This window comes from Mirounga leonina, unplaced genomic scaffold (genome assembly GCF_011800145.1).
Source record: "Mirounga leonina isolate KUSES-001 unplaced genomic scaffold, KU_Mleo_1.0 Mir_174, whole genome shotgun sequence".
Classification (NCBI taxonomy): domain Eukaryota; kingdom Metazoa; phylum Chordata; class Mammalia; order Carnivora; family Phocidae; genus Mirounga; species Mirounga leonina.
The window spans coordinates 33205614-33223006 of NW_023270451.1; the positions used below are offsets into that span (position 1 = coordinate 33205614).

At 39.4% G+C, this 17393-nt stretch overlaps 1 protein-coding gene across 1 annotated transcript in view; it reads right to left on the minus strand.

Annotated features, from left to right (window-relative positions):
• Nucleotides 1-17393, minus strand: part of CRPPA (CDP-L-ribitol pyrophosphorylase A) — a 300837-nt gene that overhangs the window by 260701 nt on the left and 22743 nt on the right. Inside the window, exon 3 of the mRNA XM_035020668.1 lies at nucleotides 1529-1678. Coding sequence (XP_034876559.1) covers nucleotides 1529-1678 — 150 coding nt within the window. The remainder of the gene's footprint in view (nucleotides 1-1528; nucleotides 1679-17393) is intronic.

The following is a 17393-nucleotide window of genomic DNA, read 5'->3' on the forward strand; positions in this document are numbered from 1 at the left end:
TCTAACTCTACACATTTAGGCTATAAAATACAGTATTTGAATAAAAAATTGGAGCATTAAAGGAGCGCACGTGATGTAATGAGCACTGGTTGTGATATGCAACTAATGAATCACCGCACGCTACCCCTAAAACTAGTAATACACTGTATGTTAATTGAATTTAAATAAAATAAAATTTTAAAAAATTTACGATAGCTTTACATTGATATGGCCATATACAGGTAAATTCCAATACACCAAATTCATTATTTTAAGAAAATGGTACAAACCATGGCAGACTATTCATATCATTAAAATGGATTCTTATTTACATCATCTCATTTTAAAACTAACCAATCGGGAAATCAGAGGGGTAGATGAACTATGAGAGATGATGGACTCTGAAAAACAAACTGAGGGTTCTAGAGGGGAGGGAGGTGGGAGGATGGGTTAGCCTGGTGATGGGTATTGAGGAGGGCACGTTCTGCATGGAGCACTGGGTGTTATGCACAAACAATGAATCATGGAACACTACATCTAAAACTAATGATGTAATGTATGGTGATTAACATAACAATAAAAAATATGGTCAAAAAAAACCTAACCAATCAAGATTCATTCAATTTATTATGTATGTGACCACCTTCTATCCAAGGTAAGAGGCATTTTTGTATTATAAATGTCAATATTCCTATTACCACTACCTTCATTTTCTTAAAAGTCCATCTATTCCAAACTCTTCACTGATTGTTTAACATCCACCGAACAGTGAGTTAGTTCTAACTTATTTCATTGGGAAGTTTCTGATAAGCAAAATACCTAATAATCAATAACTACTTAATCCATAAATTTGCAATAAATGTCAGCAAAAGGTCCCAAAGCATTTTCAGAACATAAAAACAAAGAAAAATTTCTAAACACAAATCGATTATGTGAGATTTTAGAAGAAGTTAGTTTGTGAATTCAAACGATAAAGTATCTACAGCTGCACAAGAAACTTACCATACAGGCCTTAAATGGTTAGAAAGACTACCCTTCCACCTGGATATGGGAAATTGGCTCTTGTAGTTTTCTCAGTGAACAGTGAGTAAGTGTGGTTCAACTATGCTCATACTATTTGCATAAACAGCATTGCTCATGTTAGACACCTGCTTTCCTTCTGGGAATCTGAAGCTTTTGTACATGCTGAGGCAGGGGATGCCTATGTGACCAACCCCAATAAACACCTTGAACACCAGACTCTAATGGGCTTCCCTGAAGAGAACCATCACCCACATATTGCTAAATTTTCATTGCTGGTGGGTGGCGGAGAAGATGATGCTTTGTGTGACCCCTCAGGGGAAGATATGAACCTAAGCAAGAATACACATGGATCCTCCCAAACTCTGCATGTGTTTCTCCTATGACTCAGCTGTGAATCCGCTCTACTTCACTGTTAGCAATTTTAACTTGAGCCTAACTATACGTGGACTCTTCCAGCAAATCTCCAAAAAGAGGAGTATTCTTGTGGACCCCCAACATAGCCATTTTCAGAAATCAGGATTCTTACCTGCTGATAGGCTTCATAGATCACATCAAATAGAAAAGCCTGTGGCATTTCACTTGCTCTGTGTCTGGCACGTTCTAGTGAATGGTCTAGGCAACCATCAGCAGATGGACTGATTACAGTAGATACAAGAGGTCGAATTGCTCCTGCTGCCTACAGAACAAACAGAGATCCAGTTAACATTTATTTCACCTAGAACCTATTTCAAAGTTAAACTCTGACCGCTCGCATTTTGGGGAGATTGTAGTCCTAGCTTTAACAAGTAACCTCAAGAAAATATTTGAACAAGTGCTGATTTGGTTCTTAAAGCAGTATTTCACTATCAAAAACCCTCTTTCTCAATATTACAGTTCCATGAAAGAGATAGGGATTCTTTTTTCCATTATAGGTTCACAAATTCTTTTGCTCACTGGCCACTGAAACCTAATACTAGATCAGAATGCTAAGATCCAAGGGGTATTCCGAGAAGGTGAAAGAAGGGTGAAAGAAGAGTTACTGTGGAAAAAATGGACATGGTACACATCAATATTTATTAATGTGCCTTCAAAAGTTTTACTTTCTACACAGATAATTCAGGCAACAGATCTATTCCCAAAGATCCCCAAAATGAGACTGAGCCTAAGTAACAATGAATTTATGTCTCACTCTAATTCCTGTGAACAACCATTCCCTCCAAACCATCTTAGAGCAACATTCCCTCAGGTAAAGTAGCCACTGATTTTAATTGCTCTGATAAAAGCTGTCGCCCCTATAGATGCATCTCAACATTACACAAAGGTACCTTCATACCTGACAATTTATCCCCTTTATCTTTAATAGTGTTTCATTGTAGACTTGAAAGTCATTACCAGACAACTCTTTTGGAGAAGTGGCTTTAAAATACAGTTCTCCTGTGGTCGGCCGTTAACCAAACCTCCTCCATAAGTTCTTATCGTCCACGTAACAAACACATAGATATTACAGCACATCAAACTGATGAGCCAGCCAATTTGATCTTGAGAACAGTATCTGTGCAAGATAGATAGCCCATAAACTAGCTTATAAAATCCCAGAGACTGGCTGAAAATCAAAGCTAATATGTGAGCCAAGTAGACAGTTTATAAACTGTCACCATTTCCAGTGACTCAAGTAGAAGTTTGGAGCCCAGAAATAAAAGCAAAAATGAGGAGACCGCCAGGGCTGATACGGAGGGAGTGATGTCCAAGTAGGTGAAAGATAAATAAGAAGAAAACCCAATTGGTCAAGCCTGACACCTATCAATAGAAGAATACAAAAGAAACAGATTTGCATGCATACATATATAGAGAGAGCTTTTTAAGGGAAAAGTTCTATTTATATTGCAACTATGTATAGGTAATGCTGGAATTCTATACCAGGCCATGAAGCAAATATATTAAAAAGAGAATGAGTCACAAAGTGTCAGAATGAGGACTTTAGCAGACTTTCTCTCCAGCAAAAGAACTAGTGAAAAATATTTTACAACCATTTAAAATCCTTGAAGGGCATGCACCAGATGAAACATTTTTTAAGAGTATCAACTAAAACTTGGTAAAAACAGAGCTTGTGGTACTCAAGTCATGATCTATTTCTTCCTTAATCATCCACGCAGCTCAATGTGACTGAAGTTCCACTCAGAGTAGGTATGGCTGAAAAGATGGGGCTTTCCTCTCCCCCTATCTCCCAGTTCAAAGGACAGAGGGCTAGCATTTCCCATCCTACTCAGCCCAAGGTCACAGAGGCTAAATTAAAGCCTACTGTGGACAAGAGATTGGAGACTCCCTTCCCACTACATAGCCTTCACTACCAAGTGGAATATCTACCCCAGGCACAGTAAACACAGAATGTATACTGGGCCCTGAACACCCTTAACCCCCAATCTCACACAGGGCAGAGGTTTCACACCAGGAGAAGCATAACAAAAAGGTAAGAGTCTTCAAATATCTCCATGGACCACTCTGCTCATGAAGTAGAAGTGTCACTTAGAAAAACAAGGTATTATGCCCCACTGAGTAACAGTGTGGTGATTTTTTACAGGGAGAGAGACAGGCTGTAAGAACAGAACTATTAAGTTCTCCCAAAGGGAACTCACCTTGAATAACTGACTGTGACCAAGTTTAAACCTAAGTGCACTTGCAAAAGAAATGGAGACTACCGTGCTAAGCAATTAAGAGGAAGGTGGTAGCTACAAGACAGCATAAAGCTCAACTATTGGTAAGCAAGTTTACCAGAGATAACCACAGAGAGAGAGACAAGTAGCAACAGCCCCCCTGGAATCAGAGCAAACTTCCAATACTGACCTCAAAAACTACCTTTGCCATGGAGCCAAAGTTAAATTGAATCAGATTATAGAGCATTTTGTAGCTCAGGCATTGTAAGAAAGAGAGAAAGAAAGAGCTAAAGAGCAAGAGCGAGAGAGAGAAAGAGAAAGAGAGAGAAAAAGAGAAAGAAGAAAGAGAGAAAGAGAAAGAGACAGAGAGACAGAAAGAAAAAGAAAGAAACAGAGAGAAAGAGACAGAAAGCAAGCAAGCAAGCAATTGCAGGCAACGAATAGAGTTTATCAGTTTAGTGTGGTATCAGAGACAGTAAGAGATTAACAACAAAAGGCAAAAGGAACCCTACTAAACTACTTTCATTCCAGGCTGGCTACATTCATGCCCAAGACTGCACCCTCTGTATAGTGATTTTAGAGACTTCACTGGGTAGGGGGAAACAAGACTTTACTGAAATAGACCAGCCAAGTCACATACAACAGTAAGTCCTGAGGAAATGGGAGGGAGACTATCACCATCTGGAACTGATACTAAAGGTCTACCAACCAATGAATGGATAAAAAGAACATGTGCTACATATATCCACAAGGAAGTATTTTTCAGCCATAATGAAGTTGCTTCAACAAAGTAAGTATTTTCAACAATATGGATGGACTTCAAGGGCAATGTGCTAAGTGAAGCAAGTCAGAGAAAGACAAATACCTTATGATCTCACCTATATATGTAAAGGCTAAAAGATACAACAGATTGGTGGCCAGAAGTCGGGGGACAGAGGTGGGCAAAATGGATGAGAACATTCAAAAGGTAAAACTTCCAGTGACAAATTAAGTCCTGGAGATGTAATGTACAGCATGGGCTATAATTAATGCTCCACAGTATCAAGTTGCTTAGAGATCTTAAAAATCCTAAGGAAAGGGTTCTGTAACTATGTCTGGTGACAGATGTTAACTTATTTTGGTGATCATTTCACAATGTAAACAAATGTAAAAACATTATGTTGTACAACTGAAACTTATGTTGTATATCAATTATACCTCAAAAAAATCTGTCAAAAAACTTACATGTGAGAATTTCAAAACTGTGGAAGGTGTACATACTAATAATGAACCCAAGAAGAAATCAGAGAAACAGAAGATACTGAGATGAAAAGATACAATATGAAACACAGCATGCAGCTGAAGCAGTTGTAAGAGGGAAATTTGTAGCTGTGCATGTCTATGTATAAAGACATTCTCAAGGCCAAAACCTTCTACCTTAAGACTTACACTCCTATCTTAAGATTTTTGGAAAAACAGGGGCGCCTGGGTGGCTCAGTTGGTTAAGCGACTGCCTTCGGCTCAGGTCATGATCCTGGAGTCCCGGGATCGAGTCCCGCATCGGGCTCCCTGCTCAGCAGGGAGTCTGCTTCTCCCTCTGACCCTCCTCCCTCTCATGCTCTCTCTCTCTCTATCTCATTCTCTCTCTCAAATAATAAAATCTTAAAAAAAAAAAGATTTTTGGAAAAACACCAATTATAACAGAACACCCTCAAATTAAATCAAGTGTAAGTAGTAAATAGAGATTAGAATAAATGAAGTAGAGAGTATAAAAAGAGGGGGGAAAAAATCAATATCCAAACTCAGTTCTTTGAAGAATTAACAGGATTGACAAACTTCAACTGGATGAACCAAGTGGGGGAGGAGATTCTAATTAGTGAAATCAGGAATCAAAGTGGTGTTTCTACCAACTTCCCAGAAATAAGGAATTTTCAGCAAATTACATGAAATTTCTGTTTCCTAGAAAGGCATTAACTATAAAAACTGATTCAGTAATAGACAATTTGAATAGACCTATAACAAGTACGAAAACGGAATTAGAAATTTTTATTTCGCACGAAGAAAATCCAGGCAGCTTCACTGGTTATACCAAAAAAAAAAAGAAAGAAAGAAAAGAAAAATCTTCAATACCAATTCCTCACATTATCCCAAGAAGTAATATAGGAGAGAATGCTTCCTAACCCACTCGGTAAGATGAGTACTGCCAAAACCAGACAAAGGCATCACAAAAAAGTACAACTACAGACCAAAACCCCTGATGAATACAGATGCATAAATCTTCAACAAAATACTAACAAACCAAATTTGGCAATAAGTGTTACATACCATAACCAAGTGGGATTTATCCCATGAATGCAAAATTGATTCAACATACCCCAAAAATCATTGTCATTTCTCACATTAAAGGGCAAAAAAATCCAGAAACACTCAAACAGATGCAGAAATAGCATCTGACAAAATGCAATGCTCCTTCATGAAAAAAGCATTCAACAAAATTAGGAACAGAACTCGCTCTAGCCAATAAAGGGCAACTATGAAAAACCCACAGGTAACATCATATTTGATAAATACTATTTTTGCTTTCATATCAAGAACAAAAATATATCCACTATCACCAGTTAATATGTTCTATTAAACATAGTACTGGATGTTCTAGTCAGGAAAATTAGTCAAGAAAAAATAGAAGGCATCCAAAAGGAGTTAAACTATCTGTATTTGCAGATAATATTTTATAGAAAATCCTGATGAATTCCCTTTAAAAAACTAGGAATAAACACATTTGGCAAGAAGGCACAGGACAAGACCAACAAAAACAACAACAAAATCACTTCTATCTCTGTACTAGCAATGTACCATTCAAAAAGAAATTCATTTACAATAGCGTCAGAAAGAAAACACTTAACGTGTAACAAAAGTTAAAAATTTATTCCGAGAACTATAAAAATTCCCAAGCTCCTATGCAAAAGCCAGCATCTCTACCTACTCACTGGCCCCCATTCCCTCTCAAGTCTTTCTCTACAGCAACAGTCCTCCTCCTATCCTGCCCCATCAATTTTTATTCCTTTACTCAACTATCTTCATTAGTGTCCAGGCATTCTGTGACATCTCTAGTCAAGCCATTCCTCCTTTGATCACACCTATCTTCCAACTAGGACCAAATTTCTCCTAGTCAGTTTCAGACAAAGTCTGTTTAAGAACTATCCATACTACTTAATATCTCCAATGTCTGCCTCTTCCCATGTTCTTTGCAATCTACTTTAATGAGGATTATGTCTCCCCACATCCACAAAAACATACTTAGCAATATCACCCATGACCCCCACATGGCCAAATCCAATGGAGAGCTCTGTTTTCTCAAGAGCATTTGGTTCATGTGGCTTTCAGAAACAATTTTCAAACAACCACCTCACTCTCATGCTCTAAAACCTCATTCTAAATGGTCAAATGTTCCCAAGCTGGGACCTCAAAGTTCTCTAGCTACCCTCATTCTTTAAGTGACCTCATCAAGTTACAACACTTCACATACTGTCTATATGAGAACTTCCCAATCTATCCGGCTATCCTAGAATGTTCCCTTCAATTCTGGACTTTCATACCCAAATACCCTATTTAAAACTTCTCCAATCAAGAGATACGCCTCAACTATAACATACTGAGATCAGTTTTGATTTCACACATACCACATATTCCAAACCTGCTCCTCCATACACTTCTCATTTTCATAAAGGTCAACTCTATTCCTCTGGTTATTCTTGTCAAAACCTTGATCATGGATTTCTCTCCTCTCATATTCCAAATCGAATCCATCAGCAAGCCCCATTACCTTCAAACTACCCCACATCAGCATACATTTCAATGTTTTCACTGCTGCGATCTGAAACCAAGGCACCCAGGCTTCCTCCCTCAGACCTCATACAGAAAACAAAGACCGTAAATGAAGACATTAGTATTTTTCACTACATTAAAATAAACTGCTAGAAAATTATTACGGGGGCGCCTGGGTGGCTCAGTTGGTTAAGCGACTGCCTTCGGCTCAGGTCATGATCCTGGAGTCCCGGGATCGAGTCCCGCATCGGGCTCCCTGCTCAGCGGGGAGTCTGCTTCTCCCTCTGACCCTCCCCCACTCTCATGTGCTCTCTCTCTCTCAAATAAATAAAAAATCTTTAAAAAAAATAGAAAATTATTACGGGGCATATAACTAGCAAAGTATTTGTGTGTACAGTATTTAAGTAATTCCTAGAAATCAGTTTTTACTTGAAAAATACCAATATGAAACTAAAATTTAAATTAGAAAAATAGGGGCAAAAGACTTTCATGGGCAATTCAATGAGAACATATAAATCTTTAAGTACTTGAAGAATTGCCCAACCTATTAACAAAAGACTAAATTAAACCACAAAGAGAAAGCATTTTCCACTAACTGGATTAGGAAAAAGTCAATCTAACATTATGAATTGGAAAGGACATGGCTCTAACTCAAACTCCTGTTATACCCTATTGAGTAGAATTTGTACACATTTGGAAATTAATTTATCATCTGATCAAAATGGTAATATGCATTTATCTCGACTCTAGTGAAATCCTTGCTCATGTACTTAAAACATTAATAGTAATGTTCATGCTAGCAATGCTTGCACTGGCAAAAATTAAAGAAAACATGTTCACCAACTACAAATAGATGAATGGTGATATAAAGCAGTGATCATGAACACATGATAGCTACAAAGATTCACATGAATATATGTCCCTAAATGTATTTTTTTTTTGAAGTGCTGTCAAAATAAAAGCAAAACAGAAGTTGAATCATACAAATAATTTTTTTTACAGGGGTATAAAAAAAGCATAGAAACCTAGTATGTCCTTTAGGAATACATGCTACAAAATGGGGGGCGGGAGGACACGAATAAAAACAAATTTCAGGATGTTTATCCATGTGGGGGAAATAAATAGGATCGAGGCAGGGATATAGTTTTAAAGCAACTGTAATGTTCAGGTGGTAGATCTGGAGGTGTCCAAAGCGCTTTTCAGGTTCCCCTTTTTTAATTTCTAAAAGTGTATTTATGGACTCTCACTTTGACCAATAAAAACTTCTCAAGAGAAGAAAACCATCCACATTTGTGATGCTACTAGGGTAGGATTGGTATATTCCAGACTTTGTAAGGTTCTGGTTTAATGGAGGCCTAGAGATCAGCTAACAAGTAGTGCAATAGGAAAACCACTTAAAGCATGGAGCAATGGGTGTTATATGCAAACAATGAATCATGGAACAGTACATCAAAAACTAATAATGTAATGTATGGCGATTAATAGAACATAGTAAAAAAAATAAAATAAAAATAAAATTTAAAAAGCACAAGGTGACTAACTCGCTTACTCAACAAAATGCCCATGAAAAGAATCACATGTCAAAAAAAAAAAAAATCATTCTCTGGCCAACCCTGTTTTTCCTCCAACTACTACTCACTCAACTATCTGGTTTAAACAGATCTAGAATAAAGATGCTTAAATTGACAGGCATAAGAGACTTTTTTTTCAGAAACCTAAATCATCAGTTATATCGATCTTTTCTGAAATATAAAGCACCAAAATTAAGACCCAAGTATGGACAGAGTCATTTAGTTGCCTCTACAATACAGCCATCTCTAGTAGTAGTTACACTAAGCACAATTCTGAGTTGTCAGATATACTGTCTCATTTGGAATTAGCCTAATAAGCCCCGAATGGAAGCTTAACAGCTCAGCACCACAGTGATTACCTGCCTCTCAAGCTCATCTATGAAAGTATTTCCACACCTCAATGCATGGAAATCATGAGAGATACAAATCATACAATGTGGAAAATGAACCCCACCTCTTCTGTTTATTTTTAAAAGCACATTTGAACAATACTTCTCCATACACAGAGCAGGTGCTGACATGCACTCCTACTCACATGTCAGCATTCAAGCTAATTATGACAATGCACTATAGAAATCCTGACTATGTAATTACAATTTCATTTACCTGAGTTGTCTTTAGTCTAAGACTACTTAATACATGTTTACACAATCACATCTCTAAAGGTAATCATCGGCCATTATGAGATTTTGAATATATCATATTTTGATAAAAGAATACCTCAAATCTCCTTCCATAAAAAATATTCAATACAGAAATGCAAGTATTTTATAAAAACCTATCCAAATTGCTCTATCACTCCAAGGGCCCCTAAAAAACAGTATATGTAGCAAGAATAAGGTCCGCATTTGATATACTCAAGTCGTGAAAATTAAAGTAGTACCATTTAACTTAAATCTAAAATGATCTGAAGTATTCTTCATGGATGTTCTCAATGTTTAATAAGCTTTATTACATTTTAATTCTAGACATATCATGGTTCCTTGATCTGCCCCCCTTCTCCAACTACATTTGAGAGTAATACATAGAATATACAGGGGTAGTAGTTTTAGATAAGCAAAACAAAAGCTTTTCACGCAGCTTTTTCAACATCAGGAACAGATCAAGTTTTACCTCATTCCCTAGTAGTCAGGGAATAATTCACCACCTGCCCTGGGCACTTCAACTTGTGTCAAAATATGCCTCAACTTTCCCACTAGATCATCAGAATTCACTGCTTTCTCACAAATCAAATTGCTTCTTTAGGCGTAGGACTTAATACCAATGTTTCTTTCCCTCCGGTAAGATACAGAATCCAATGGCCCAGGAGCACTTATTACCTGACCCCCACCTAATACTGAACTCTGAGCTTCAATGCACTTGATCATGATCAAAACTAACCAATAGAAAGCCAGTACAAGTTACCGTTAGCCATGGTCAATTCTACTTAAGATTCTTTGTTTGGAAAATATCATCATCTGCCAAGTCATTTTTCAGCTCTTTTAAAATAAGCCCACAATACTTTGCATAAATTTCTAATACTGGGTAGTCAAAGAGTATATTCTTCCTGATGCACACATATTAACTTTTACTTCTGAAGTGTTCTTTAATCATTACCAAGTATAGCCCTACTATAAAACACAAATATTGCCCACACACTCATACACCCCCATGTCAGAGTTTCTGGTTATTAATTACACTGCTTCTCTTCAGAAAAGTACTCAGATTTTCTAACTAAAAACTAACCATCCTACAGGACATGGGATAGTCCCCCAACAGAAAGCATCTTACCCAAAATGTCAATTGTGCCAAGGTTGAGGAAGCCTGTGCCACTTCCATATTCAGATATAGAAAAAAACTAAGGTCTGGAAGTCTACAAAAATCCCTTTTGCCTTAATACTGGAAAAACCACCCAATATATTAAGTATAGGGGACTCTTATGAGATAAGCAGTAAGATGTACCTTGGTCAAGTGTTGATAAGATCACAAGCAGTTGAAAATCTTTAATTAGGGGCACGTTGGTGGCTCAGTCGCTTAGGCATCCGTCATGATCTCAGGGTCCTGGGATCGAGCCCCACATCAGGCTCTGGGCTCAGCAGGGAGTCGGCTTCTCCCTCTCCCTCTGCACCTGCCCCCTGCTGCTTGAGCTTGTGCGTGCTCTCTCAATATTTAAAAAATAATTTTTTTTAAATAAACTCTTTAAGTACTATATCCATCGGTAGGTCTGCCTAGTTTAGGCAAGCAATTCAGTGTCTCAACTAATTCCACACAACCTCGGAAGGATGCAGGGAGTGCAGGAGCACAGGGATTTTAGCACAAGAGAAGATCAGATCTACTGGCAGGGAATGGCAAAGAAAAATTGAAGCATAGAAAAGTACTCGTGTCTTATTACCTCATAGCTCACATCATCCAATCAGGTCCAGCCAATCCAAGTCCCTTAACATTTTTTTTTTCCCCAACCTCTACTTCTTTCTCTATTTTAATTGGCTTAAAGAGAACTTCACCACTCAGCTGGATCAATACTGTAGATCCCAAACTAATTTCAGTTCCCTCAACCTCCTCCTGTACTCCACATATAAAACCAGGAAGACAGTCATCTTTCTAAGCTTCAAGTTTTAGGTTATTTCCTCTTGGTGGCGGCGGGGAGGGGAGGTGGTTGGGCAGGAAATCAATGGTTCCCCCCTTGTCTCCAGAAGCTAATTCAAGGAAAGAGATCAGGGAATATTAATGAATTCAAACATGCTGAAAAAGGCAAATTTCAGTGGTTCTGTTCAGCTGGAAGCTGAACATACAATGTCTGGAATTATAGCAAAGAAGGTGTAGCATGACAGAAATTTTGGAGAGAACATGTCAAGTGGTAAAATGGTTACATGGAAATGCTTTGTACTAAGTAGAATAATCATCTCCCAGAGTTACATGTTGTAGGATTTTTTTTTTTTTTTTAGATTTTATTTATTTATTTGAGAGACAGACAGACAGAGATAGTGAGAAGAGAGCATGAGCAGGGAGGAGAGAGAGAAGCAGGCTCCCACTGAGCGGGGAACCTGATGTGGGACTCGATCCCAGGACCCTGGGATCATGACCTGAGCCGAAGGCAGACGCTTAACCGACTGAGCCACCCAGGTGTCCCTGTAGGATTTTTTTTATACAGTACTCTGGAAGAGACAAAAACACAGGGACAGAGAACACATCAATAGTTGACAGGGATTAGGAAGAGAGCAAGGGTCTGAGTACCAAGCAGCACCAGAAGGCAACTCTTTGGAGTGTTAGAAAGTTCTGCTGTGATTACAATCATCTATAGATACAAACACTCAGACTATGTACCTTCCCTAAAGTGAATTTTACTGTAGGTCATTTTTTCAGTTAAGTAACATGAGCATGATTTTCATTGCTCAGAAATACTTTGTTAAGTTATAATAGAAGTTAAAGGGAATGTTTAGAGTATGGAAGATGGATCTGAAAAGAGAGGTCAAAAAAAAAAAAAGGTAAATACTATAGTCACAGAAGACAAGGTAGAGCTGCAGAAGGAAGATCTGGTTAACACGGTCAAACTTAACTAAGCCACTGGGTATACATTGGTATGTTAGAATACAATTCATTTCTAATGTCAGTCAACTGGAGTTAGCACAATCCCCACAGTTCACAACCAGACTGCCATTACTGTAGACACCAGGCACAAGTGAGGTCCTCACATCACATATAATCCTGACCAACTGGCTCCAAGTGCACGAGGTTCTCACAGCCCCCAGTGAAGTTCACCAAAACTCCTGGAACTCAGGAAAATGATTATGACTACTTCAGATTACACATTTATGACCAAGGATATTTTATCAGAGCAGATAAATGGAGAGAGACACAGGGCAGGGTCTGGGAGAGTGCACAACACAGCTTCCCTGGTGCCCTCTCCGCATGGAATAAGCAAGTGCCAGGCTATCTGCACACCACTGTTCAACCAGTGAAGTCCCTGAGCTTCAGCATCCAGGGTTTTTACTGGGATATCATTTTGGCATTATGAGCAATTGAATCACCAACCACGTGGTTGAATTCAGTCTCCAGCCCTATTCCTCTCCCCCAGAGGTGGGGCTGATTCAAAGCCTCAAATCTCCAATCACCATTATTAGACACCAATAGTATTTCTGGCGACCAGCCTCCATCCTGAGTGATCTCATTAGCATAAGCTCAGGGGAGATCCAAGGGGCTCATAAAAGAAAAGAACACCCACAAAGACCATCCTAGTACTTGGAAAATCCCAAATATTTCCATTCTCCCTTCAAGGAGCCAAATATAAAAGCCAGTCAGCTTCTTTATTTTACAACAGACTAAAAATGCACATCTAATTTAGGAATTGAGATGTTACAGGTGCACTTGGACAGAGGAGTCAGAGGAGAAAAAAGCCAGATTGCTGTGCACTGATGAGGAAACTGAAAGTGCAAAAGCAGGAGCAATAAATCTGATGGTTATTGTCAGAAGTTGATTAAGGAGAGGATAAAACATGATTAGAGATGTAAGAACAGAGGGCTTAAATTCGTGCAAGTAATTAAGGAAGTATCTTCCCTCGGGAGCACATCTCGAGGAGGCTGCTTTCCTGATTCACTGTCATTTTCAAATTCATGTTATTACTGGCAGTTTTGTGAATATAAGAGCTAGCTTCGAAGTCCTAAAATGATTCTCTGTCATTTCTGTGTTCCAAGTTATTTTACCCTTGCCAACATCTCTCTTAGAACAATGTCCTTGTTATTGCTTTTCATCTCTGGAAATATGCAGAAATATACAAGTAATTTATACTTAGTAAAACTCTTGTACTTTCAGCAGTATGGCTGACAAATTATCTTGCAAAACCTCTTGCTATTTAAAAAATTCAGAAGATATGTTATTAACAGCTTTTCTCCCCCCAGCGTGACTTTTAAATTTTTTTTTAAGTTTTGTTTTTTTTTTTTTTAAACTAGGATTCTCTAGGTAACTCCCTAGGACTAACATCAGAGCCAGAACCCAAGGAAAACAGCAGAGATGTTTTGTGTTAATAAGAGGTTTTAAACAAATGAAAAGGATTGAGGAATGACATTTTGAGCCTATGCTACTTGGTCAGGAAGAACTGTGGTCCTCACATAAAGATCCATGTAACCATTTAAAAGGTAGACCACCTAAAGTACAGTATCCAGTGTGGTAGGACTGCACAGAATTGTTTGCTGTCCTGGTTTGGATTCTGACGGGGAGGGGAATCTCCCCTGAGAAGTCTTAACTATCACCTTGATTTGATATAAGTTCAGATTCTGGCTTAACATTACCATAAGATGCATAAAACCTCAAGCCAAAAATTAACATAAAGAGATCCCAAAATGGTAAAGCCCTCAGGATCCCCAGCAGAACCAACACAAATCTGTTCCAGAAACATATCCTCATCCCATGCCCAAAGGACTCCCACTTATGTCTTGCCAAACATGGGCCTACAATACAGTTTACTCAACAGAAGAGTAAACAAATCACAAGTGAAGTAATGAAGAACTACAAAGAATTACATTAGCTACATGTATTAAATATTCATATTTAAATACTGAAAAATAGAATATAAAATCATAAAAAAAAAGGAGTCCAGTGACACTTGAAAAGGACTGAATCAAACTTCTAGAAATTAAAATTTTAATTGGAAGAACACTTCAACAAGAAATTACATAAGGGCTGAAAAAATGAGAACTGAATTTTCCCAGAAGACACCACCCTCCTACACACGCATGCACACGCACACATGGGAAAAAAAGGTAGTAAGAAGACAGGGTAAGGTTTACCATACATACAGTGAGGCAGAAGTAAAAGAGATAAAGCCATAGGGTGGGAAATGGGGGAAGGTCAATATTTAAAGGATAATGGTACAGAAGTTTCTAGAAATGGGTAAGATGTAAATCAAAACTCATGAATGTCCTTGTTATTGCTTTTCATCTCTGGAAATATGCAGAAATATACAAGTAATTTCTCAGGCAAGTGTGCCTATAGCCCAGTACAAGGCAAGGGACAAAAAAAATTCTTATCTAGTCACCTATTACAGAGAGTGCACATTACCTGCAAAAAATAAGGGACTTTAAAAATCAACCTGATGGACTCTCCATAGCTAAGATAGTGATGGAGTAGGAGGACCTAGACTTGCCTTGTCCCCCTAAAGTAACGAGGTAATTATCCAATCATTCTAAATACCCAAGAAATTGACCTGAGTTCTGACAGAACTGCACAACTAGAGGGAGAGAAGAGCCACATGGAGGAAAGTACAAAGTGCAGAGATGTAGTTTGGGGAAGAAATGCACTGCAAGTACCATGGAGGTGAGGGAGCCCTGGTCAGAGAGAGCTCAGAGAGACACAGGAGTGCAGAGGGGGTCTCAGGAGGAGACCACTTCCCCCAAGCCACTGGCTGGGAAAACTATGGAGGCTGATGGTCCTGAGTTTTTACAACCAGCAGGGCTCAAAGACTGGAGTTTTTAGAGGTCATGCTGGAACAGAGCCTTAGGGCACTGCCCTGCTCCGGGAAAGAAAGCAGGCTAACCACCGGGGGCATGATTGGAAGGTCACTTAAGGCACAAAGGGAGAGACTGTTTGCTCTCCTAGCATCTGTGAGACGTGGAGTTTGCAGCAACGCCTCTCTGGGGACAAAGGAGCCAGTGGGCACCATTCCCCTCCCCCACCCCTCTGCATGGGTGCAGAGACACCAGCCGAGGGCAGCTAACCCAGACACTGGCTATTTAGCCTACTTTGCTGCAAATTGCAGGCCCCCTCACTCTGGTGTGACTGCCCTTCTAGGTAAAATCTGCATCCATCCCAGTGTGGTGAGACCCTCCCCCCAGAAGACCAGCAAAGCCCACCCCCTCTGCCATAGCACATCATTAAAATTTGGAGTTTTAAAAGTCAGCAGGTTTAGCTGGGATAGAGCCCAAAGGGTATTGCACTGCTCCAGGCAGGCAAGCAACCTGGAGACAGACTGCATGAAAACAGCAATCTGAAAAATGCCTGGGATGTACATAGGGAAATTATGCACTCTTCTGGGGGTGCTTCCCTGAGAGCAGCAAGCAGAGACCCCTCTCCGGGAACAAAGGAGCTGACTGGCACCATTTCCTTCCTTAATCCCTCAGCAGAAAGCAGCTTCAGTAAACAGCCTAGCTCCAACACTGGCTGCCTAACCTGCTTAAACCAAGTCCCACCCCCAGTGCTCTGCTGCTACTGCTTTTCTCAGGCAAGTGTGCCTATAGCCCAGTACAGTGGGCCCCTTCCCCCAAATACCAGCAGGAACCCCCACATACATCACGTCTTCCAACCACAGGGTTCTGCAAGGCTTCAGTTCTAGTGGAAGTAGTATCAGGTCTCATTTAACAAGCAGACCAGAGCACATCAAGTTTAAACTTGCCACACTCTGGCCAAGGTCCAAACACTGCCCACTACAGGCAAGAAGAGCTTCTATAGATGACTGACCAGAGGACAGAGCAGCCAAAACTCATAGCAGAGGGCAGAGTGCAGAGTACACAGCAGAGACACCCGCTGAAACACCAGGCCCTGAGAACTATATGACCGCTTCTTCATAAAGCCATTACTCTCAGGAGCAGTAACTAAGTCCCTAACTTACAAGGGAAGGCCCGTAAGGCTAGCCACAGATCTCCACACAGAAACTTGGCAAGCCAGAAGAGAGTGGCATGGTATCTTCAATGTGCTGAATGGGAAAAATCTGCAGCCAAGAACTACTCTATCCAGCAAACCTATCATTCGTACTAGAAGGAGAGATAAAGAGTTTGGACAGACATTGTCCAAAGACGACATACAGATGGCTAACAGACATGTGAAAGATGCTTGACATCACTCATGATTAGGGAAATGCAAATCAAAACTACAATGAGATATCACCTCACACCTGCCAGAATGGCTAAAATTAAAAACACAAGAAACAACAGGTGTTGGCGAGGATACCGAGAAATGGGCATACCTCTTACACTGTTGGTAGGAATGCCAACTGGTACAACCACTCTGAAAAACAGTATGGAGTTTCCTGAAAAAAGTTAAAAATAGAACTACCCTAAGATTCAGCTTTCCCACTACTATTTACCCAAAGAATACAAAAACACAGATTTGAAGGGACACATGCATCCTGACGTTCACAGCAGCATTATCAATAGCCAAACTATGGAGAGAGCCCAAATGTCCATCTCTTGATGAATGGATCAAGAAGATGTGGAATATATGTGCAATGGAGTATAACTCAACCAAAAAAAAAAAAAAAAAAAATCTTGCCATTTGCAAGGACATGGATCAAGGTAGACAGTATTATATGGAGTGAAATAAGTCAATCAGAGAAAGACAAATACCACAGGATTTCACTCATATGTGGAATTTAAGAAACAAAACAAGTGAACATATGTGGGGGAGGGGAAGAGACAAG